The 22,345-nt window shown below is 41.9% G+C and overlaps 1 protein-coding gene and 1 pseudogene across 1 annotated transcript; one reads left to right on the top strand and one right to left on the bottom strand.

The window, feature by feature from the left end:
- Nucleotides 1–458: 458 nt before the first annotated feature.
- On the bottom strand, nucleotides 459–1,567 carry LOC146634599 (uncharacterized). Its single transcript, XM_085378199.1, is given in 2 exon segments — nucleotides 459–511; nucleotides 514–1,567. Coding segments are annotated over 2 exon segments (1,107 nt in total).
- Nucleotides 1,568–9,731: 8,164 nt separating this feature from the next.
- On the top strand, nucleotides 9,732–16,878 carry LOC146634598 (protein NLRC3-like; annotated as a pseudogene).
- Nucleotides 16,879–22,345: the final 5,467 nt, after the last annotated feature.

The following is a 22,345-nucleotide window of genomic DNA, read 5'->3' as shown; positions in this document are numbered from 1 at the left end:
TTGGAAAGGTGTGAGTCTCTTCTTGCACTTCTGTAACCTTTCTGTTCCACCTTGAAGTAAGCCAATCTGGAAGTTTTGCGAGCATTTTTTGGTTTTCATTGCAGTCATTGAGCACTTCAAGCCCCTTCATTTGCGACATGGCTGTCTTACAGCAGCAAAGGAAGTCAGCAAATGCTTGAAGTTCCATACTGCCTTTAGAGCTTATCTTAGGCCACGCGTCAAGTTTGTCTCTGAAGGCCTTTGCTACGAGGAAGGGATTTCCATACCTCTCTTCGAGAACTGTCCATGCTGCATAGTATGCAGACTCTGTGCCAAGCGGGAAGTAGCCTTCTATTGCCTTCCTTGCAGGTCCACTTACATATTTCCTCAGATAATAAGTCTTCTCTTCAGTTGGTATATTTTTCCTGTCAATCAGAGTCTGAAAGGAAATTTTCCAATCATTATATCTGATAGGATCGTCACTGAATATTGTTGGCTCTGGTACCGGAAGACGACTTGCATTAAGAGACACTGCAAATGCTTTGACCAGATCTTCTGTGTTCACCTCTTGGTGCGGTGTCACATTTCGTGGCGAGGAACACCGTTTCATATGCTGGTCATTGTTTTCAGACTTGACTTCATTTTTATCAGATCTGTGGTGAAGTAGGTTGTATATTTCTTCATCTGAACATTCACTTTGTTCATACACCCACTGTCGAGCCTTTGCTGCATTCAGCTTTTTTACAGTCTCAAGTCGCTCTACTTCTCTGCGCTTAGCTTCTAGAGCCTTTTGTCTTTGTGCTATTTCTGCTTCTTGCCTTTCAATTTCCTTCATATGGATTTCTTGTTCAAGCAGAACTTGGAGAGCAGCCTCATTTGCTGCAACTTCAGCAGCTGCATCTTGTCTTTTAGCCGAGAGCCGGCTGGAGTGTCTAGAGGAAACCCTCGAATGAGAAGAGAGCTTAGTGTGGTGTGACTTAACACTCATCCTGTCTGAGGCTTCTAACTTAGGCATAGACTCAGTCTCTTTCCATTTTTCATCCCTTTGACTTTTCACATCTGAGGCTACGGATTTAGATGAAGACTCAGTGTCCTTCCAAAGTTCTTCATCTCTTTGAACCTCCGCATTACTTGGGCTTGGACACTTTCTTACAGATTCGATAATTGTCTTTGTTATGGCTTCACACGTATCCATCCTTCGTCTTGTGTCACTATCTGGAGATTGAATGCGTCTCAAGTCATCATAGGCTGCATTCACATCCTTAGAAGCACTCAAAACCTTGGAAACATGTTCTTGTAGCAGATCCTTTGAGCATTGACCATCTATAGCTCCTTTGGCATTCTTAATGACAACCTTCCACTTCTCATAGCGCACACTGAAACGATGTGCAGCCTTCTTTATGTGCTCACCGTACAGTTCTTTGCCCTTTTCCGTCAATGTACAGACTCGTTGGCTCTGTCGTGCTCTTTGTGAGGTAGTAGAAACATCATCAGCTGTGCCTTCAACTGCTTGTAGTTGCTCATCTGCAGAAAGTTGTTCCACATCACCCTTTTCACTGACTTCTGGATTAGCCTCAAACTCTGCCATTGTTGGAGGGGTTTGGGTTTTTTGTGTATCTTACTTAGCCTTAATGTAAAGGTGCAGCAGCTTAAATTTGATTTGGTAGTTGAGGAGCAAATGAATATTGATCTTCATTTACTGTTACAACTTTAAAGCACAGTAATTACTATTACTCCTTAAACATCACTTAACATGTATACTTAAGTCACATTACATCTCTTGTCCAAGCCAGTAATACTGTTTCTTACAGCAACTGCTGAAGCCCACCATATGCACAATGCACAGGTTACTCATCACAACATTAACTTAACACTGTATGAATATCAGTCACTTGAACAGCAGAAATGTAAACAATGAGAAGGAAAGAAAAAAGAAGAAATATTCCAGTCCTTTGTTCATTTATAAAAGGAAACTTATCTTAATTATTTTTACAGTCCTTTTCCTTTTTATTTCTCTTTCTTGTGGTTAATTATATTGAGTCCTTTAACTGAGGCAACACTTATTTTCGGGGCACCTGACTTTCCTGCGGGGCTGCGTCCTTCATCTACCCGTGCAGAGCGGAGTTCTCACTGTAGCACCCTCAAGGATTGACGTACGCACGATGTAGTTATAAAACAGGGTTTATTCTGGTCTTGGCAACCCGTGAGAACTGCTCACGGACAAAACAATAAAACAAAAACATCACATCAAAATGCGCTCTTGTACGTAGTGTCAATCAATCAAAAAATCCTTAATTACAGAAAATAAACCATTTAAAATACACAAACCTCGTGAGCTGACATCCAGGAGGTGCTAAATACTCCTTTATGGCCTTATTGCCTTATCTTCCATCTTCTTCGTCAATTATTTCCACTCTTTAAACGATATTTTCTCCATGTGTGGAGCTAACTGTGAGTTGCAGCATGCAGACACCATGTGAGCTAGCAAAAGAAAAGTGGCTGGGTGGAGACCCAAACAGCAAAGCTGTACCCTACACAGTTCACCACCAGAGGGCGCAAAGGAACAAAATCCAGACATACAGCTTAACAAATATCAAATGCAACAAACATCAAATGCAACAAACATCAAATGCAAAAGACCGTTACACGCATGGTCAGGCTCCCTCTGCTTCAGGCACGTGCAGAGGGGGGGGGGGGGGCTAGAGGGGCTTGAGCACCCGCCCCTTTCCTGATGCGTGCCCAAAGTGCCCTTTTGTTGAGGCAACTTTTTAAAAAAAAATTATTATTATTATTTTTTTAATGTGTGTGTGCGTGCGTGCGGAGTCCTGTCTGTGCCCCTCAACAATAATATTTAACTATTAATCACAGTTTTGCTAAATAAAAGGATCTGGCTTGCATCAGTCACATGATCACTATTAACCAATGATCGCCCTTGACGGCAGAACGCGCTGGTTACGAGCCGGTGTTGTGCCAAAAAGTGACTGTCTGCCAGAAACTGATTGCCGTCCGCGGGAGCGCGCGCAGCTTCTTAAAGCCGCAGCGCCCGGATTACTTGCGTTGCCAGCTACTTCCGTGCAACTGATATAACGTGGGGGGAAAAAAACGCAAACACATTTATGCCTTTGTTATTAGGCAAAGGTATGCATTTATGGAGCTTTAACGTTTCTTGTAACCGAATTATGACACTTATCAGAAGGTTGCTTTCAGTGTGTAGCGCAGTCACGAATGACTACACGCATCACGATGGAATAATTAATGCCTACAGGTTTAGTATGTCTACTCTCGTTGTTCATATTTGTTATAAGACTGTCGAATAGTAGTTAAAAAAATAAAGACGTATTGTGCCAGTATCACCATGACTCTTTCTTGTTTGTTCAGAATAACGACTAAGAACATGGCATTTTAGCGCTACCAAAAAGTGATTGTGGCCTATAACTTGTCACTGAAACAATATTTCGGCTTCAAACTTGTTGGATATATTCCAGAAGGGTTATATGTGATATATTATATCCCAAACACTCTCCAAGAACTGCTGAATAACTTGTACAGGAACAATAAAACTGATAATATGCCATTTTCAAGCTGCCAAAAGGTGATTATGGACTATAACTTGTCACTGAAACAATATTTCTGCTTCAAACTTGGCGGATGTCATTTAGAAGGGTCATATGTCAAATATTACATCTCAAACAGTCCCTTAGAACTGCTGGATAACCTGTAAAGGAACATTAACATTGATAATATGTCACGGCTGGCGGAGTGAGCCGTGTGGAGTGGAGGAAAAGGAGGACCCTGCTAGAGGACATCAGGCCCTCAGGCCACCCTTATAAAATCTGTTTCTGATTGTTTTGTCAGATACAAGTACAGGTTACTGGTCTCTTCTCATACCAGTAGTGACACTGGTATGAGGAGGAAAAATATCAGTGTCCCCCACCTGTAAAACCATCCCATAATGACTGTAAAGAGTCTGTAGGATCTGGTCATGAAACAATCACAAATTAATATTTTTTAGAATAATTTCCAGAGTCATAACACACAGCCAGCAAAACATGGGAAGTAAATTCCAGGAAAATAATGAAACCTTGCATAAAATGCCAGTTAAAGTCCAAAACTCTGTGACCTGACCCCAGCCACAGTGTGGGCTGTGGACTATGTGGAGGTTGAAGTGTGGACCCAGAAGCAGACGCGTGGAAACAAAAGTTTAACCAAAAGCGAACCGTTTATTCAAGGCTGGTGAGCAAAACAAAACAAAAGGCAGGAGCAAACTAAAGGAAAACTAACCAAGACTAAAGTGGGGAAACTAAACACTGGGAACATGGAAAACTTGGACATAACTGTCATGGTGGGGTACGCCAGTGTTATGATGAAGTGGACCCAAGTGCAGACAGGGAAGGAGGCAGAACTAAGTTTTGAAAAAAAAGGCAAGCTGTTTATTTAGGCTATAAACGTGAATACAAAATGAAAGCATCATGAGCAGTGGCAAAAACTAAACTGAAACCAAACTAGGAAAACTGACTGACTGTGACAAAACTGTGATAACTTTGAATCAACTGTGATAAGACCTGAAGGGAGGCAACGCAGACGACCTGACACTGAATAAAGAAAGACAGAGGACTTAAATACAGACAGGAGGTGATCAGGGGAAGTGGAAACACACGGGGGAACATCTGAGTGAAATGAACATAATGATGCCATGGCTAAAGTGAAACTAAACAATGTAGGGACAATGAACAAAAGGAAAGTCACACAATATATACACAGAGGGATGATAAGGGAAGTGGAAACACATGAGGACACAGCAGGGACAAATTAGATGTGATGAGACAGGAGAAAGCAAAACTGAACACACTGGACACAGGACACGAGACTTTCCAAATAAAACAGGATACAAACTAAGAGACACGGCTCGACACACATGGACCGACATGGGGATACTGAATGAATCACAAGGAGGGGAAACATCAACAAAACACAATGATGTGACTATGGCGACTATGGAGGAAGACCAAATACAGACGGGAAATTATTTTTGATAAAAGTAATATTAATTTGACTAATGGACAGGCAGTGATAAACAGCAAACAAACTGCTTAGCTTTACAGTCTTTGTTTTATCATCTGCAACTCCTGCAGTGTGAAACAGTCTTGGTATGTCAAACATAAAAACATTTTAGATACCGCTTCATCAGGTTACATATATATACCGTATTTCTTCATCAGAGAATCTATAATGTATTAAACTAAAAGTGTACACCTGGTTTAAAGAGTATTAACTAAATAAGAACGTGACAACTTTCAGTCATTAATGTAGCAGAGACAGAGTCTGACTAAAGGGACATCACAGTGAGACCTGTTTGATCTGCAGACACAGTCTCTCTCTACTAAGAGTGTGTTTGACTTTAACTTTCACACAAAATGATTCAGCTCCTCTAAACCCTCCAACAAACATTTACAAATGCTTAGAAACATTTTGTGTTTCTAATTACTAATGTTCCCCAGCCCCAGCATTCCCACAAATCTGTCTGTTTCCTTTTTTAAGTTTCACTGTCTGTCTTCTAAACTTCGCTGATGCAGCTGGTCGTCTTTGTGTGAATCTGCGTGTGAAGGTAATCGAATCAGTATGTATTTTTTTCTGATAATATCAGCTGTGTGCAGCTTCGCTCCAGCACAAACCATAGCATTGTTCATGATGACAGATATGAACGAGGTTGACTTGTAACACCGCAGTTATGTGAGCCGTCATTTGTAAGCCTCTTAAACTTTCTTGCACTTTTACACAAAGTTTTATGGTAGTGCTTCTTCTTCTTTGGGGATTTTTGTTCAACAGACTGAAAAAAGCTGTAATATATTTTTGAAATATATTTAAATTGGTATTTAAAGGACTATAGCATATTCTAATTAGATTTATGATACTGTGTTAAGACAGTAAAATTGTGCATGTGTGTGTTTGTGTGTCTGAATTTTGCTGGTACTGCACTGATTGATGATTGTTGATGATCCACCTGACTAGTATAAATTAGAGTTTTATATAACAGAACAAATTTGATATCTTTAAAAATATTTTTTAAATTCTTGCTTACTAGCTGACACTAAATTTTTAACTGATTTCTCTTCTGGGACACCCACACTGTGTGCAGTTTCATCTCAGCCCACTGTGTGATTGCACATTAAAGGACATTTCTCCCCAAATTCAATAAGCTCAGTGGATTATCATAACAGCGTATCAACAATTCATTTAAGAAATCCTTCTTAGTTATTGTCATGAAAATCTCAGTGGATTCTTGACTTTGCTCGTCTACTCTACAGCCTGGATAGTTTCATTTCAAACTGCTGCCGTGTTTCTGCCAAATTAAAAAACAGCTCTACTCAAATTCAACAAGGTTCAGTTAATAAACAATGATTAACAAAAGATTTTGTTCATATTTCATTATATAATTCTGATCCATCAAAAATATTCCTTCTTAGAATAATCCTTTCTCTTATTGAAGATCGATTTATTTTTCTCATTTTGGTCATTCCTATTAACCCAACCATTTCCTTAATCAATCCCACACCACCGCCCCCAAAACCATGGGAACACAGAGCAAGGAAAGCACAAAGTACACAAGAAGATGGGGACAATAAATACACACTGGATAATGAGACGAGAGGCAACGGGTGAGAGACATGATGCAGGAGAAAACTACAATAGTCACAGGAAGCAACAGTTAAAACAATAAAACAGGAAAACATGGAGAACAAGGCTTAAATTACATAGAGGAGAACAGACTGGACAGGGGAACATGAGCTAGATAAATGCAGACAAGACTGAGACACTGATGGGAACAAATCATTAACCAAATGGGGGAAGTAAAACTCAAAGCTAAGTTCACAAGACACGAGACGATAAAAAAGAGGAAATGATGCACAGAGACATACGCAGACATGTAGAAAACAGAAAGGAAAATATAAGTGAATGGGAAACATGACAGATGGGGAAATCAGACAATGACAGACAAACAGAGAGACAAGACAGACAAAGGGACATAACTGAAGTACAGAAAGGGATCACAAAAGCAGATATTTAGTGTTACAAAACCAAGAAGACAAACTACAATATGAAAACAGGTTACATGGGATATAGTAAATCCTAAAGCAAACTATTAACCATCCTTATATACAAAGATCCAAACTAAAACACAAAAGACTCTCGAAAACAAAAAGGCATCACAAAACCCTGAGGAAAAAAACAGCGATCCTCCATCAGCTTCCGCTTCTCCTTTTCAGGGTCGCGGGGGCGCTGGAGCCTATCCCAGCTGTCATAGGGCGAGAGGCGGGGCACACCCTGGACAGGTCGCCAGTCTGTCGCAGGGCTAACACACAGGGATAGACAACGATTCACACTCACATTCACTCGCACATTCACACCTAGTGGCAATTTGGATTATCCAACTAAATATCCCCACAAGCTGCATGTCTTTGGACGGTGGGAGGAAGCCGGAGTACCCGGAGAGAACAGCGATCCTAACAAATAATATTGCAGTGGTTGGAGATGAAACTTTGCGGACATGTAGTAAATGGACTGATTCTTATATAGTGCTTTTCTACTCTCCTGGAGTTCTCAAAGTGCTCTATACAACAGGCCTCATTCACACAAGCACTTCTAAACACAAGTGCAAACTAATCATCAGAGGGCAACTTGGGGTTAGTATCTTGCCCAAGGATATTTGGCATGCAGGCTGGGGAAGCCAAGGTTCGAGCCACCAACCTTCCAATCAGCAGCTGATCTGCTCTACCACCTGAGCCACAGCCACCCACCCATCACAAGTGGGTGAGGCTGGTTCTGATATGGTGCTTTTCTACTCTGAGCATTCAAAGTGCTTCATACAAATGACTCATTCAAGGACTTTTCCTGTGCAGAAGAGTTTTCTATCTTGGGGTTAGTATCTCGTATCAAACAACCAACCTTCCAGTTACTTCGTGACCTGCTCTAACTCCTGAGCTACAGACAGAAGAGGAGTTTGTTAAGAATTTTATGACAACTGTCAAAGTTTTTTTTCTATTGTTTATTAAATGAATCTTATTAAATTTGAGTAGAACGCTCCTTTTATTTCTCTGAAACCTTGCAGCTTTTGGTGGTTAAACTGCAAATATATAGAGAAGGTAACCCAGAGGAAGAATGCACAGAGACTTTAAGGTCAGCTATCAAGAATCATTTTTACGCATTTTGATGCAATGTTATGATGTTTGATGTTGAAATTGATTAGAAACGACTAATTTCATTTCTACAGAATTATGCAGTGTGGGTGTCCAAGAAGATGAATTCAGAATTTCATGTCAACTATCATATATGATTGAATACAGAACCTTCATACACCTACCTGAAACCATTTAAATGACATTATTGAGTTCCTTCAAAGTTTCTCCGTTTGAACAGAGTTGTTCTTTAATTTCTCGTGTCTCAAGCAGCAGTTTGAGGTGAAACTATGGATGTATGAAAGAGCAGCTGAGCCAAATGACAACTGAATTTCAACTATAAAAGATGATTTTCAGAAATATTTTACATTTTTTGAAGTTATTTTAGATTTGAATGAATCATGAATGAAGAAGCATTACCAGAAAAATTAAGAGGAGAAGACAACTTGAGTGAAAAACAAATGACACTGTGGCTTTATTTCTGTTAACTTCCTGAAAATCATGTGTGTTGTTATGTGTGTGATCAGCAAAAAGGGATAAGAAGCAGCACTACCGTAAAACTTGGCGTTGAAGCTCAAGTTTGGCAGATAACGGGTGGCAGGCGTGGCTCACACTTGACCACGGTGTTGGAGAAACTCTGAGCTCCGGGTCTTTATAATCACTCTGCGGAGCTCACAGAGACTGCAGGGAGGACAGGAGGACAGAGCAGACTTTGTGAATTATTTTTTATCTTAGATGTAATATAAATTCAACACAGGCCTCTGAGGAAAAGGATCGTGCTACAAACTTTTGTCTCTTCCAACAGAAAGCAGAGGAGTGGAGTTACTCAGAGACTGACTGGATTAAACACACCAAAGGTTTATATTCCAGTTGGACCGTATCTCTTACCAAGGTCTGCACTACGTATCAGGATGTGATCTTATTCAGGTAATATCAGGGTTCTTATAGGGGTTTGTTCACAATAGTAACTCATGCAGCCATTTTTCAGTCTCACTGACCAAACTTTTTACAACATGCTGCATTTTTAATAGTAAACTTCTGTTCAGTGCTTTTCCTGTCACACACTCATACATGTGTTTTGTCTGCAGCAGCAGCTGTGTTGTTGTTAGCTTGTATTATCTGTTTAATCTCTTCAACATGGTTTTAGTTTTCTTTGTAAAGTCAGCAGCTCTGTCACTTTTCTCTGATTCCTCTTCTGCTCGACACTCAGCTGACACTCAGTTTCATTTCCACATTCATGAAGTTGTTGTCAAAGCGAATCGTAGGCTCCATGATTGGTCAGCAAACTGTGTCCAGGCAGACAGGTTGGATAAGAATAACAGATTTATTTTTGATTACGCCTGTTTCCAATTCAGTTCCAGTCATTCCTGGCCCCAGGAGGTTGATGGGGGTGGGAGATGGGGGGCAGTGGGTTGTAAGCACAATGTAGATGAGTGGAGGCTTAATGTACTTAAACTTCCAGTCACAGTGAATCAGTGTGTGTCAGTGAATGCATCATGTGTGCTTCATGGCTCCATCTAGTGGACTGATAGTAGAAGTAGAGCAGCTGATGGCAGCTTCCTGTGCCTCACACTGCTGTCTGACTGCATTCAGCTGATATTTGGACAGCACACATGATGGAAAGGAGGATTTTGGTTTATGTGCACATGAATGATTTGTGTTTCCTCTGCAGGTGAAGGTAGAAAGTGTGTGTGAGCTGATGTGAACTGAGCAGCATGGATCAGTGTGAGGACAGAGAGGAGGGAGTCCCTCCCTCTAAAAGCACTCTGTGTGGGGAACATGAGAGCCAGACCAAAGCTCAGAGGTGAGATGACCATCTCTAACTGTCCATGACTCTTCTCCATGTCACAGCTCAGCACTCACATCACTGCTCCATCATTATTCACACTCATACCTCTGTGTGTGTTGTTTTAAAGCCCAGAGCTGTGGGGCGTACCAGGCTCAGCTGGACATAACCCTGAAACTAATCCAGAGCCTGGACCTGAACCCAGCTGTGTTTCCTTAAAGAGCAACAGGTCGAAGGATGCTGGTGTAAACTTTAACAAAAGACTGTTATGTGACAAAGAGTAAGTACATTATTTTTATGAGATTGTTCATCATGTCTTTAATTGAGTATTTCCAGTTTTTCCTTCCTATCTCATGAAGCTGTGACATTTATTGTTTTTCTTTTAGGATCAATAAGAGGCCAGAATCTCCTGGACCTGAACCCAGCTGTGTTTCCTTAAAGAGCAACGAGTCGAAGGATTTTGGTGAAGACTTTAAAGGCTGTTCTTCTGCCTCTGAGAGGTAATGTGTGTCTAGATGTTGTTCCTGACTCTGTATTTTTGAATAAATCCTCATGTTTAATATCAGCTCAGCTCTTTTTCACACACATTTCTATGTTGGTATGTGAAGCGGTGTGTGTTGGAGTGTTTCCACAAACACAGCAGTCAGAGTGGAAAGAGTGGATGTTGTAGGAGGTGTTTGTGTAGTGAAGAGGCTGAGTGTCTGTAGGACTCCAGCTGCTCCAGCAGGTGTCTCCTTTGTGCTTTGCTTCAAACACAGTGTAGGGAGGAGCTTCCACTCAGGTGTTTCAGGTGTTGCTGGATGGAGGAGGACAAATAGTTTTTCCCTTCAGTGACACTTCAGCAGCTCAATGTTCTGGGAGATGTTTGTCTTTATGAAGGTTTATGGATTCTTGTTCTTACTTTGGTTAAACTGAGCAATACATTTTCCATCTAACATTTAAAGTAAATTTCCAGGTGAATAAAAGATCTGCAGCTGCAGCCTCTGTGATGTTTCACAGTCTGAAAGTAACAAATTCAACCAGAGTTCAAACAAAGGCTTAATATACGTGTGTGTTTGATATAATGCCAACAAGTACAAACAGGTGTTCTTACAGGTCTTAATCACAGAGCTCTGATAAGTCTGGTCACTTTCACACTCAGCAATTTTGCTGCCTTTTATTTTATATTGGCCTTTTTAAAGCCCTTCAAAGTCTCCCACATTCATACAGAGCTTTTAACACCAAACTCCTTTACAGTCCTTCTCCTCTCACACACGATCACACGACTGATTTGTCTGCAGCAGCTGTGTTACTGCTAGTATTTTATTATGTGTGTAATCTCCTCATATTGTTCCTGTGGTTTAGTTTGACTTCCTTCTGCAAACTCAGCTGCTCTGTTGCTGATACACGTCTCCATGAATATGATTGATCAGATGCTGCCAACACCATGTGTTTCATGTGAGCGCTCAGCTGAAACCCTGGGTTGACTTATCGAGTTAATAAGAAGCTTCACGTGACTGTGAATGCTAAAGTGAATCCAGATAAAGGAAAGAGACCCTGCTAATGTTGGACTCACTTCTTAGTGTAGATCCCAGGAGGAAGTTCAACATAGCCATTCTTTGTGCTAGCTCGACCAAACCTGAGACCACAGTGCAGGATAATGATCATCATCTGTCTCTGTCAAGGACATTTAAAATCCACAAATAACAAACATAATTATATTTGATCATTAAAAATATGTTTTCACTTAAAAAAGCATGAGCACACTGGTGGATTACAGAAACATGAAAACTCGTTAACAGTAAAGTTAATTTAGGCGTAAACAAAGTGTCAAACATACTGAAGTAGAAGGACTGATGATTGTGTTAACCCTCACATGGGCTGTACAACATTATATAGGGAGACAAAAACAGAGATTATCGTAGCCATCGCTCTCTCGCATGGACGTGGCAGTCTTGCTGTCTGCTGCGAATCCTCCCCGTACCTCCGTGACCTCGTCTGGTATCTGCTCCCTCCTCTGTAAGAGACAGTAAAGGAAAACACGTCTCTGCCTAGTCTTGAAAATCTAATCTTATCATCCATTGTTCTTCTAGGGCCTCTTCTTCTTGTGGCCTCAGCTAACTGCTAATATTTAAATGGTTAATATTAACATGTGTGCCAGCCAGGTTCACATTTATGATGAACTATGATTAATTAACTGATGTTGAACCTGGAGCTTTACTGACCTCTGAAATTCCTCCTAAAGTGTTATTCAGTGTTGTGACAGTCAGCTGCTTCAACTGCTGCTGGGATGGGCTGTGGCAAAGAGAACAGAGAAAATCCAAATCAGAGTTTTTCTCTGAATTAAAAGGAAACAACAATATATTCTACATGGTGAAACTGATGGTTTCTGGTGTTTGGGTCTGTTTTTCTGTATTTATGCAGATAAAGTGTAAACTCAGATGAATTATACCATCAAATGTTAAAGGAAAATATCAGGATGAGTGTCTGTGAGCTGAGAAGGACGTGAAGCGAGCAGTTTATCCCAGAGCTGAAGCTGCTCTGTGTGCAGAGATGAGCTCAGATTCCTGCTGTGATTGATCAACAGTCACAGAAATGTAGACTTGTAGTTATTACTGCAGTATGGTCACAGCAGATACTGATAAACATGTATTATGAGGATGGATGATCAAGTTTCTCACTCTCTCCTTTAAATCTCAGTTTTTTTCTTCTTCACAGTTTATCTGTTAATTTATTAATGAATAACACTGAAAGAGTTTCTGTTATATTTCCCCTTGAACATCAGCTTATTAGGGCGGCATTAGGAAATAGCCCCCCTCCAAAGAATGAATAAATGAATGATGATAATAATAAAATGATTCAAAAGCAGAGCTCAGAGTGGTAGAATGGTCAAACATGGATCCACGGGTGGTTCAACTGCATTTGGTGACGTGACCGAAGCAAATCTTTCAAATAATCCCACCATCAACGGGATGTTGTCTCCTTTACTACGGTTACTTTACTTGGTCACCGTGTGAATTTCTTTGAAATGAACCAAATTCTTTTATTTGTTGGTTGTTGCATATTTAACCTCTACAGTCAGGAAAGGAGGAGATGAGGCCTCAACAATGTTGGGTTGTAGCTGTGCTTCAGGTTAGAGTGAGTGTCCATGGAATAAATGTAAGTCAGTGAACTGGAAACATGACTGTGTTCAAACTTTGTTTTCCTTTTTATAATGAGTCTAATCAAAGGTGGACAGAAGTATCTCCACTGTGACTTTTCTGTGTCACCATCAGAGCTTCTGCACAGTGTGGAGAAAGATCCAGAAGCAGAGCTGGACTGCAGACAGCCAGTCAGAGCAGCTGTGTACAAAGTAAGACTGAACATCTGTCTGCTGATGGACTCATTTCTGAAAACTGGACTTCTTGTGTTGTTCAGACATTGAAGAGTTTTCTTTCTCTTTAGTCTCATTGTTTGTCTTTCTTTCAGCAGATGTTGGTCTGCAGGAGGTTTTAGATGAACATAAGATCAGTCTGAGGAGGAGATGTGAACGTGTGACTGAAGGAAGTGATGAAACAGGAAGTAGAACCCTCCTCAACACCATCTACACTGAGCTCTACATCACAGAGGGACAGAGTGAAGAGGTTCATACCCAACATGAGGTGAGGCAGCTGGAGACAGCTTCCAAGATGGACGCCCTCCATGACGCTCCAATCAGGTGCCAGGACATCTTTAAAGCCTTACCTGAACAACAGAGACCCATCAGAGTGGTTCTGACCAACGGCGTGGCTGGTGTTGGAAAAACCTTCTCAGTGCAGAAGTTCACTCTGGACTGGGCAGAGGGCTTGGAGAACCAACATGTCAGTGTGGTGGTTCTGCTTTCATTCAGGGAGCTGAACCTGATCAGAGATGAGCAGTACAGTCTTCTGGAGCTGCTCCATGTTTTCCATCCAACATTACAGAAGGTCACAGCAGAGAAGCTGGCTGTCTCTCAGCTTTTGTTCATCTTTGACGGCCTGGATGAAAGCAGACTTTCATTGGATTTCACCAACAGGAAGCTGCTGTCTGATGTCACACAGAAGTCATCAGTCAGCCAGCTGCTGACAAACCTCATCCAGGGGAATCTGCTTCCCTCGGCTCTCGTCTGGATAACTTCCCGACCCGCAGCAGCCAATCAGATCCCTCCTACATGTGTTGACAGGCTAACAGAAGTAAGAGGCTTCACTGACGCCCAGAAGGAGGAGTACTTCAGGAGGAGATTCAGTGATGAAGAGCTGTCCAGCAGAATCATCTCCCACATGAAGACATCCAGGAGCCTCCACATCATGTGTAGTATCCCAGTCTTCTGCTGGATCACTGCTACAGTTCTGGAGCACATGTTGACTACAGAGCAGAGAGGAGAGCTGCCCAAGACCCTGACTGACATGTACTCACACTTCCTGCTGGTTCAGACAAAGAGGAAGAAGAACAAGTACCGTGAGGGACGTGAGACGAGTCCACAGGAGCTGACGAAGGCTGATAGGAAAGTTCTTCTGAAGCTGGGGAGGCTGGCGTTTGAACATCTGGAGAAAGGAAACATCATGTTCTACCAAGAAGACCTGGAGCAGTGTGGTCTGGATGTGACAGAGGCCTCGGTGTACTCAGGAGTTTGTACAGAGATCTTCAAAAGAGAGTGTGTGATCTTCCAGAAACCAGTCTACTGCTTTGTTCATCTGAGCATTCAGGAGTTTCTGGCTGCTGTCTACAAGTTCCACTGTCACACCAACAGGAAGACAGAGGTGCTGAAGAACTTTTTGGGAAAAAAATACAACAAGTCCTCTCTGGATGATTTCCTGAGCAGAGCCATGTATAAATCCCTCCAGAGTGAAAATGGCCACCTGGACCTGTTTGTTCGCTTCCTTCATGGCCTCTGTCTGGAGTCCAACCAGAGACTCTTAGTAGGTCTGCTGGGTCAGACAGAGATCAGTCCAGGAACCATCCAGAGAGTCATCAACAACCTGAAGGAGATGAACAGTGATGAAATCTCTCCTGACAGAAGCATCAACATCTTCCACTGTCTGATGGAGATGAACGACCTCTCAGTACATCAGGAGATCCAAGAGTTCCTGAAGTCAGAGAACAGATCAGAGAAGAAACTCTCTGAGATCCAGTGCTCAGCTCTGGCCTTCATGCTGCAGATGTCAGAGGAGGTTCTGGATGAGTTGGACCTGCAGAAGTACAACACATCAGAGCGGGGACGACAGAGACTGATTCCAGCTGTGAGGACCTGCAGAAAGGCTGGGTGAGTCCAGATGTGATCATTAACATCATTGATCAGTGTAGGTTAGTAGTTTAATTTTGAAAATAAAATCAGATTGTAACCACAAAGTGTTTGTGTCCGTACGCTGCAACCTTCCACACCATTCCTTTATTGTACAGACTCAGCAGCAGCTCCATGGATCCCAAATCCAAGAGTGGAGAACAGATTTGAAGTGTGTCACATCCATGCAGTCACAGCTGTGTCCACCATGTTTCCACTGATATTAATCCTGTTCAATGACACGTTTCATATCAGTGAATATGTTCTTTAGGACGTCCACTGACATGTTTAAGTGTCCTGCTGGAAATCACTCAAATCATCCATGAAATCCATGAAAAATCCTTTTAGTGTTTCTAACTTCACCCTCTGTCCTCTCTCTCTCTCCATCCTCCTCACTGCTTCTTTCACTGATAATCACACAAACATCGTATTCAGCTACAAAATAACACAATAATATCATCTGATGATCATTATTATAAGAGCAGGATCCATATTTGATATCAGAGTAACACACTGCTTGGTTATGTGCAGTCATCATCAGTGACTGTGGGTCAAACAGAAGCTCTCTGATTGGTTGCTGACCTTGGTCACCTGTCCACTCTCACCTGTTTGTGTTTGCTCTCTCTTTGCTGTCTCCATCCTCTCTCTCCTTTCTCTCCCTCTCTGTCTTTGTACGTCACTCAGGTCCAATGGAAACAGTGACATTTACAAACCAATCAAAGACAAACTGATCCATGTCAGGTTATAACAATATTCAAAGTGAATACAGGCTGCTGCTGGACACAGACAGGTAACATCATTTTGACTTGCTGTCACCTGGATCTGGACTCATAAACACTGAAGCCCTGAACAGGAATACAAATCATTTTCTGCCAACTAGCGACACACCAGCAGATAATGGCTCAGAAAGCTAAAATGAGCCAATCATTTCTGTGTTTAGTTCCCCTGAAATCAGATCTGATATCAGCAGCTCTGAGTTCATTCATCATTATTGTCCAGTGATGAGATTTCTGCTCCGTTTGGTAACAGTCAGCAGGTTTTTCCTGCGTGTGGACGTGAACAGTCGTACCTGACAGCAGGTAGCAAACAGAGATCATCTTTCCAGCTGGAACTCTTCACTGAGCTGAACTCATTCAAAATGTTCTGGAGTCAAAACAGGAAGCAGTCCAAATGTGTGTCTTCACTCTGACTCTGGATCAGATCTCAGTGACAGACTGTGGACATTATGGAAGCCTAAATGTGACACCATCTTCCTCCTTCATCTGCAGATTAAAGCCAAACAAAGATTCTCATTAAAAGTCTGCAGGTCTGAGAGAGACTCAATCGTTGTGTCATGTCAAACACAGTAAGAGGAGCTGAAGCACAGATGTGAAGAGCAGATTCATCAGATTATGACCTCACTCTGTTTTCTCTTCATATACATTCAGTCTGTGTTTATAATGCAGATTTTCTGCTTTTATAATAACACATTTTATATTTTCTATCATCACAGACTGACTCAGTGTGGACTCTCAGAGTCTCACTGTGAAGTTGTGGCCTCAGCTCTGAAGTCCAACCCCTCCCATCTGACACAGCTGGACATGAGTAGAAACTACAACCTGCAGGATTCAGGTGTGAAGCTTCTGTGTGCTGGACTGGAGAGTCCAAACTGTCGACTGGAGACTCTGAGGTGAGTTCACTGACTGCGGCTGTTGTTGTTTTTCTATATTTCATGTCTTTGATGTTTGAAACTTTCTTTAGTTCCTAAATGTTCAGGATGTGTCTGAAGACAAATGTGAAGAAGTTTGCGTGCTTTCAGAAATGTTGTCTTTCCAAACGACTGAACAACAGTTTTTCCTTTTGGCTCCAAACAGAAGTGACAGACTTGAGCAGGGTTCATTTAAAGGCTGACAGAAGTGGAGTGGTGACGGGGAGATGTTTGACAGGACAGTGTTTCAGCCTCCACAGGTTCATGTTGTGCTCCATCAGTCAGTGAAGATGAAGTCGGTGCTGATGAGGCTGTAGAGTGTGTGAGGGATGTGAATGAGGATGATGAAGATCTGATGATAGCAGATAAAAACAGGCTGCAGAGACTTTGAGCCATACAGGGCACACAGTGTGTGTACAGAACAGCTGAAATCATTATGGAGGCCTCACTGGGATATGGAAGCATCACAGTACAGCTTCAGTGAAGCATTAAAGTCTCTGATATGAGATGAGAAATGAAGCAGCCAGAGCTTTTTCATGAGTGGAAATCCACTGTGACTGTGAGCTGCTGCTACAGCCTCCAGATTAGCCAGCAGCTCATCCTGCTCAACATTTTCTCACCAACTTTAATAGAAGTGTGATGTTTTCAGCTGGAGTGATGGTCAGGGTGGCCTCCCTCTCCTCTTCTTCTCCTCTTCCTCTTTCCTTTGTAAAGCCACTTCTGCTGCTTTCATTCATTTGGAAGTCCTGTAGCTGAGTTTGGGAGAGACTAACAGCCTCGGCAGCAGAGGGGAGAAAGGCTGTAACTGTTGGGTCTGTGTTTCCACAAGCCCCGCTAATTCTAGAGACTTATTCATCATGAAGAAAACAAGACAGTCGATCGATCCATTACTTGCGCAAGGGAGGCCTCGTCTGTGTCCAGCACGACAATGACCCCAATGGTGGCCTCCTCTCGCTGCCTTTTATTGACAATCCTCAAACAATAGTTTACAAAGCACCTCCCCTTGCAACCCCCCTTTGGTTACATAGACAAGGCACTGTATGTAAGTGTGTGTGTGTGTGTGTGTGTGTGTGTGTGTGTGTGTGTGTGTGTTATGTGTGTGTGTGTGTTACCTCCTGCTGACCAAAGGGTCATAAACCCAGGAAGTTTACATCAAACGAAACAGATCTTTCAGATAGGATGTATCTACAATAAAACCTCCCCCAGCACAGAGAGGTTGGAGAGGTGGTCAGGATCAAAGGAATGGCTTTGATCCTACTGCTTAAACTAAGACTATACAAATTTAAGAAACACAATGGCAACATTCAACAATTAGACTTAACATTTCCCTCCTTTTTGTCATTGTTCTTAAATTTCAACTTATGCACCCTTTGTTTGGACAGTGTCAGTATAGATTTCATTCATACACGGTAAACTACATCCTATACATAAGCAAATCCGTATCAACAGTCCAAAAACAGGAATTAATTTTTTCAAAAGAAGATGCCACCAAGGACCAGACGGTAACCAAGCTATCCAGCCTTGTGGCGGATCTACTCCTGTCGTGCAATTCATTATGTATTTCTTCAAGTAAACAACTGAATGTCAAAGGTCAAACAAGAAGAATCATCATTCTCAAAAATCATATGTCACTACAATCCAACTGTATACAGACATAGGTATTTAAACACATCAGTTGACTTTATTGTTTGTCCATATGGCTCTCAGCTAACTTCAAAGCTGCAGCCTGGTCAACACCCTTCTTTATGACTCCTATCAACCCCCCAAATCTTTTCACTGTAGGCATCCTGTGGGGGTTAGAGTCAACTGGTGAATTATCTGCATTTACAACTCTTCTCCTGTCCTGTTGTCACCACAGAAAAAGCTTTGTAAAGGAAATTGGATCAAGCTGTTTTGAACTTCTTGGCTCGAAACCTCAAGTGTTCATGATGTAATGTAGACAAAAGGCTTCTCTGTTTACATCCTTCTTGCAGAAGACAAAAGAATAGGTGATGTTGCCATGTTCCATGGTTGATCTCCAACTTGGGCTAATCCATTGTCCTTCATACACATAGGCAATTGGCCTGTTTCCAGTTCGTTTAGCTGTTCAATGTCCTGCAGCAAGTCATATTCTTTGAGTCAGACGAGCAGGTCTGTCTCACCAGAGCAGTTCACCTTCCCAGCTACTGGTGAATCAACCTTCCATTCAGGTTCAGAGCAGTTGAAAAGTTGGCAGTGTTCCCGGATGTGTTGCTAAAGCAACCAGACAAACTGCCTCGCTCTCAGTGATGCTATAGGGCCACAGTCCAGAAGAATGTGTAGCCAGTGGCATCACAAGCATAACCATTGGTCTCATTCTTTATGTGAGCGGTTGTGTTCTTAAACTGCCACCAGTAGTTGTTGAAAACCCATACTGGTACTGGGTGTGGTTTGCTCTGTTCCAGTGCGCTCCCTGTCATCCCACTCAGGGTCCACAGGCACAAGAAGATGCACAGCACATTCCCAGCCATTCTGATGAGTACCTGTGGCTCAGTTGGTTTCTTCACCGGATTGAGACGAGGGGCCCTGGAGGCTTTCCCCCCCCCTTTGTTCCCGGTCTTCCTGCCACTTACTCCGAGCTGGCCTGGATGTGTGTCACCTTCTTGCAGTGCGCTTGATATATCCAAGTGTTCCTTCCAGCAATCTTCACTGCTGTGGTCGTCGTCAGCAGCATCCGATATGGACCTTCCCACCATGGACTGGACCAGCACTTCCTCTCCATGGCCTTATCAACATCCAATCTCCAGACTTCAGACTCTGCTCCTGCGGAGAAACAGAATCATCTGGCAGATCATTTGTTCTCATGACTACTTTACTTTTAAACATTTTCAAGCATCTAATCTGCTAATACGCTCTCTCTTCTGCTTTTCTATCATCACTACAGAAGACTGGAACTCTAAATGCTCTAACATGTGTAATCTCAAAGAGTCAGACCATTCTCTGTTGGAGTAATCCTCATGTACTTATTCTATACAGTCTAACCATGTCCTGCCTGTCTTCCTAAATCTTAACTTTACTATTCCATTAGTTCTCTCTGCCTGCAAAAGTTTTTTTTTTAAAAAAGTATTTAATAATCCTAGAATGAGTATAACGACTGCTCATTTCCCTCCTGTTTGAGACATGGCAAAGCCAATGGCTCAAAATAGCAGCAGTCTTATACAAATTATCAGGCAGTACTGGTTTATCACACAGATAAAAAATCATCCTGCAAGCTTGCTCCCTCTGTAAGTCACAACTGTTTTCCTGCTGTAGGTGAGTGGATGTGCATGTCTGCTGATGCTGTATTTCTAAAATGTTAACACCATGTTTAACTACAGCTGCCTCTTTTGCGATCTTATCTGCAAAATCTTTTCCTAATGCAACTGGATCTTTCCCTCACATGTGTGCTGCACATTTACAAACGGCAATTCTACTGGTTAATAACACTGCCTCCAGCAGATTTTGCAAGAGTTTGGTGTGTTCTGCAGGTTTCCCTGTAGAGGTTGTCACACCTCGTCTCACTCACTGCACTACAAAGAAATGTACAGTAGCAAATGTATACTGCCTATCAGTGTATATTGTCTCTCTACAGCTTTACACGCTTCCGTTAAAGCTAGCATCTCTGCTGCTCAAGCAAATATGAAACATGCTAGTTGTCCTACATAGATAACTCTCTCTCACTGTCTGCTACAGTAAAACGTGTTCTAGTCTGTCCCTCTGCTGTTGTAAAACTCAAACCATCAGCAAACCAAACCTTTCCCTCAACGAGTGGCACATCTATTAAGTCATCCCTCAGCTTACACTTCTTCTCCTCGCGCTCTCTACACTCATGAGAAGTGCCCTCCTCCGTTGGCAAAAAGGGTTGGACAGATTCAGAATTGTGCACCACTTTATGGTAATATGTGTGGTTGTGAGAGTAACATTAAAGACAAGTGTCTTGTAGGTGTCAGAAATGTAAGTTTAGTCTGCAGTAGTAGACATCTACCTCGTGTGGAACTAACAATGTCAAAAGGTGAAATAAACTATTGAAACATTGTACAGCTTAAACTGCTGCACATACTGATCTCACGCATGGAGGTAAAGCACGAGCAACTAGAGCTAATCTTTTAGGATAGTAAGTTACTGGCTTCACTTGTGGAAAAAGTGCTGTTAGTTATTTTACAGTCACCTGGCATTTGTGCTGTTCACAGAACCACAAGTCCATCGCTGGACCTCCTCTGCGCTGTCACTTTCTGGAGCTTGGCACGCTCCCTCAGGTTCCATTTTGTGGGCGATCCTCTCAGTCACTCCTTCTCATCATGGCACCTCACGATATCTACAAATTAAAAAATGACACTCCTCTCGCCACACGGCTTTCGCCATGTGTCAACTCCCCAATGAGACATGTACAAGAGTGTTGCACAGTCTCCCTAAAACAATCTCCAGGGTTTGTCCCTTGGAGCAGCTTCACTCCAAGCTGTAACCCTGTGTAAAAACATTAATCAGCACTTAAATGTTCAGCTTGTTTAGCTCCCAGCTCCTGTATCACAGAAGACAAAGTCTTAAATTTAAAACAACTTCACATTCGCAACCAACTGTAGATCATAAGAGTAATAAAGTATTCAGCATCACAGAGACAAGTATCATTGCAGGTTTATTCTAAACTCATTAAACTCCTACTTTTCCCCATAATTTATTCCAAATTATTTAACATCTCAATGTTATTCCACATTGTAATCAGTGAACTTCACTTATAGGCCATCAAAGCCTCATCTGAACAAGGATGCACCACTTGCATAGGTTTAATACTTGTAAATAAACAGCTAATCACACAAATCACTGCAACAATAATAGAAAACATTGTTTAATGTTACTTCTGGACCCCACCTCTTGACGCATGGACACTCTCATGCGTCAACTCACCAAACCTGGATCCCTGCCTTAAAAACTGGCTCCACCAGGAGCCTGCATACTCACCATCATGGCCTGGAAAACAAGATCTGGAAGTAAAATCAAACTTCACACTTATAAACAAGTATATCACAAGGGTAACAAGCATTCAGCATCAGCAAGACAAGTGTCATGTGCAGGTTTTCTCAAATCATTAAATCACTATTGTTACCATAATTCGCCTCAAACATGGATCATCCCATGTGCTCAGTTAACATTAATGTAATCGGTGACTTCCCTTAAGCAAAGTCACTCCACTCATATATTATTATGGGTCCAAAAGTGGCCAGCAAATGAGCCCATAATAAACTATTCCATAAATATCGTAATCTCTTATTTGTTTTACTCATGTCACTTGTCCACTTCTGCTGAATGCTACATGCACTCTTAAAGAAAACAAAACCTGAAATAAAGAAACAAACATCCACCAGTTGTTCTGCTAAAAACCACATCATCAAATCACATGAAAAACTGCAATGCTGTAAGAAAAAATGCAAATGTTAGCGCTGCGCAGGTGTGTACACACTTTCTCACAG

This window comes from Diplotaxodon limnothrissa, linkage group LG3 (genome assembly GCF_057381915.1).
Source record: "Diplotaxodon limnothrissa isolate DT_005_m linkage group LG3, D_limnothrissa_male_GT1.1, whole genome shotgun sequence".
NCBI lineage: Eukaryota > Metazoa > Chordata > Actinopteri > Cichliformes > Cichlidae > Diplotaxodon > Diplotaxodon limnothrissa.
The sequence above is the reverse complement of the archived record's forward strand: the minus strand, read 5'-3'. Positions and strand labels throughout refer to the sequence as shown.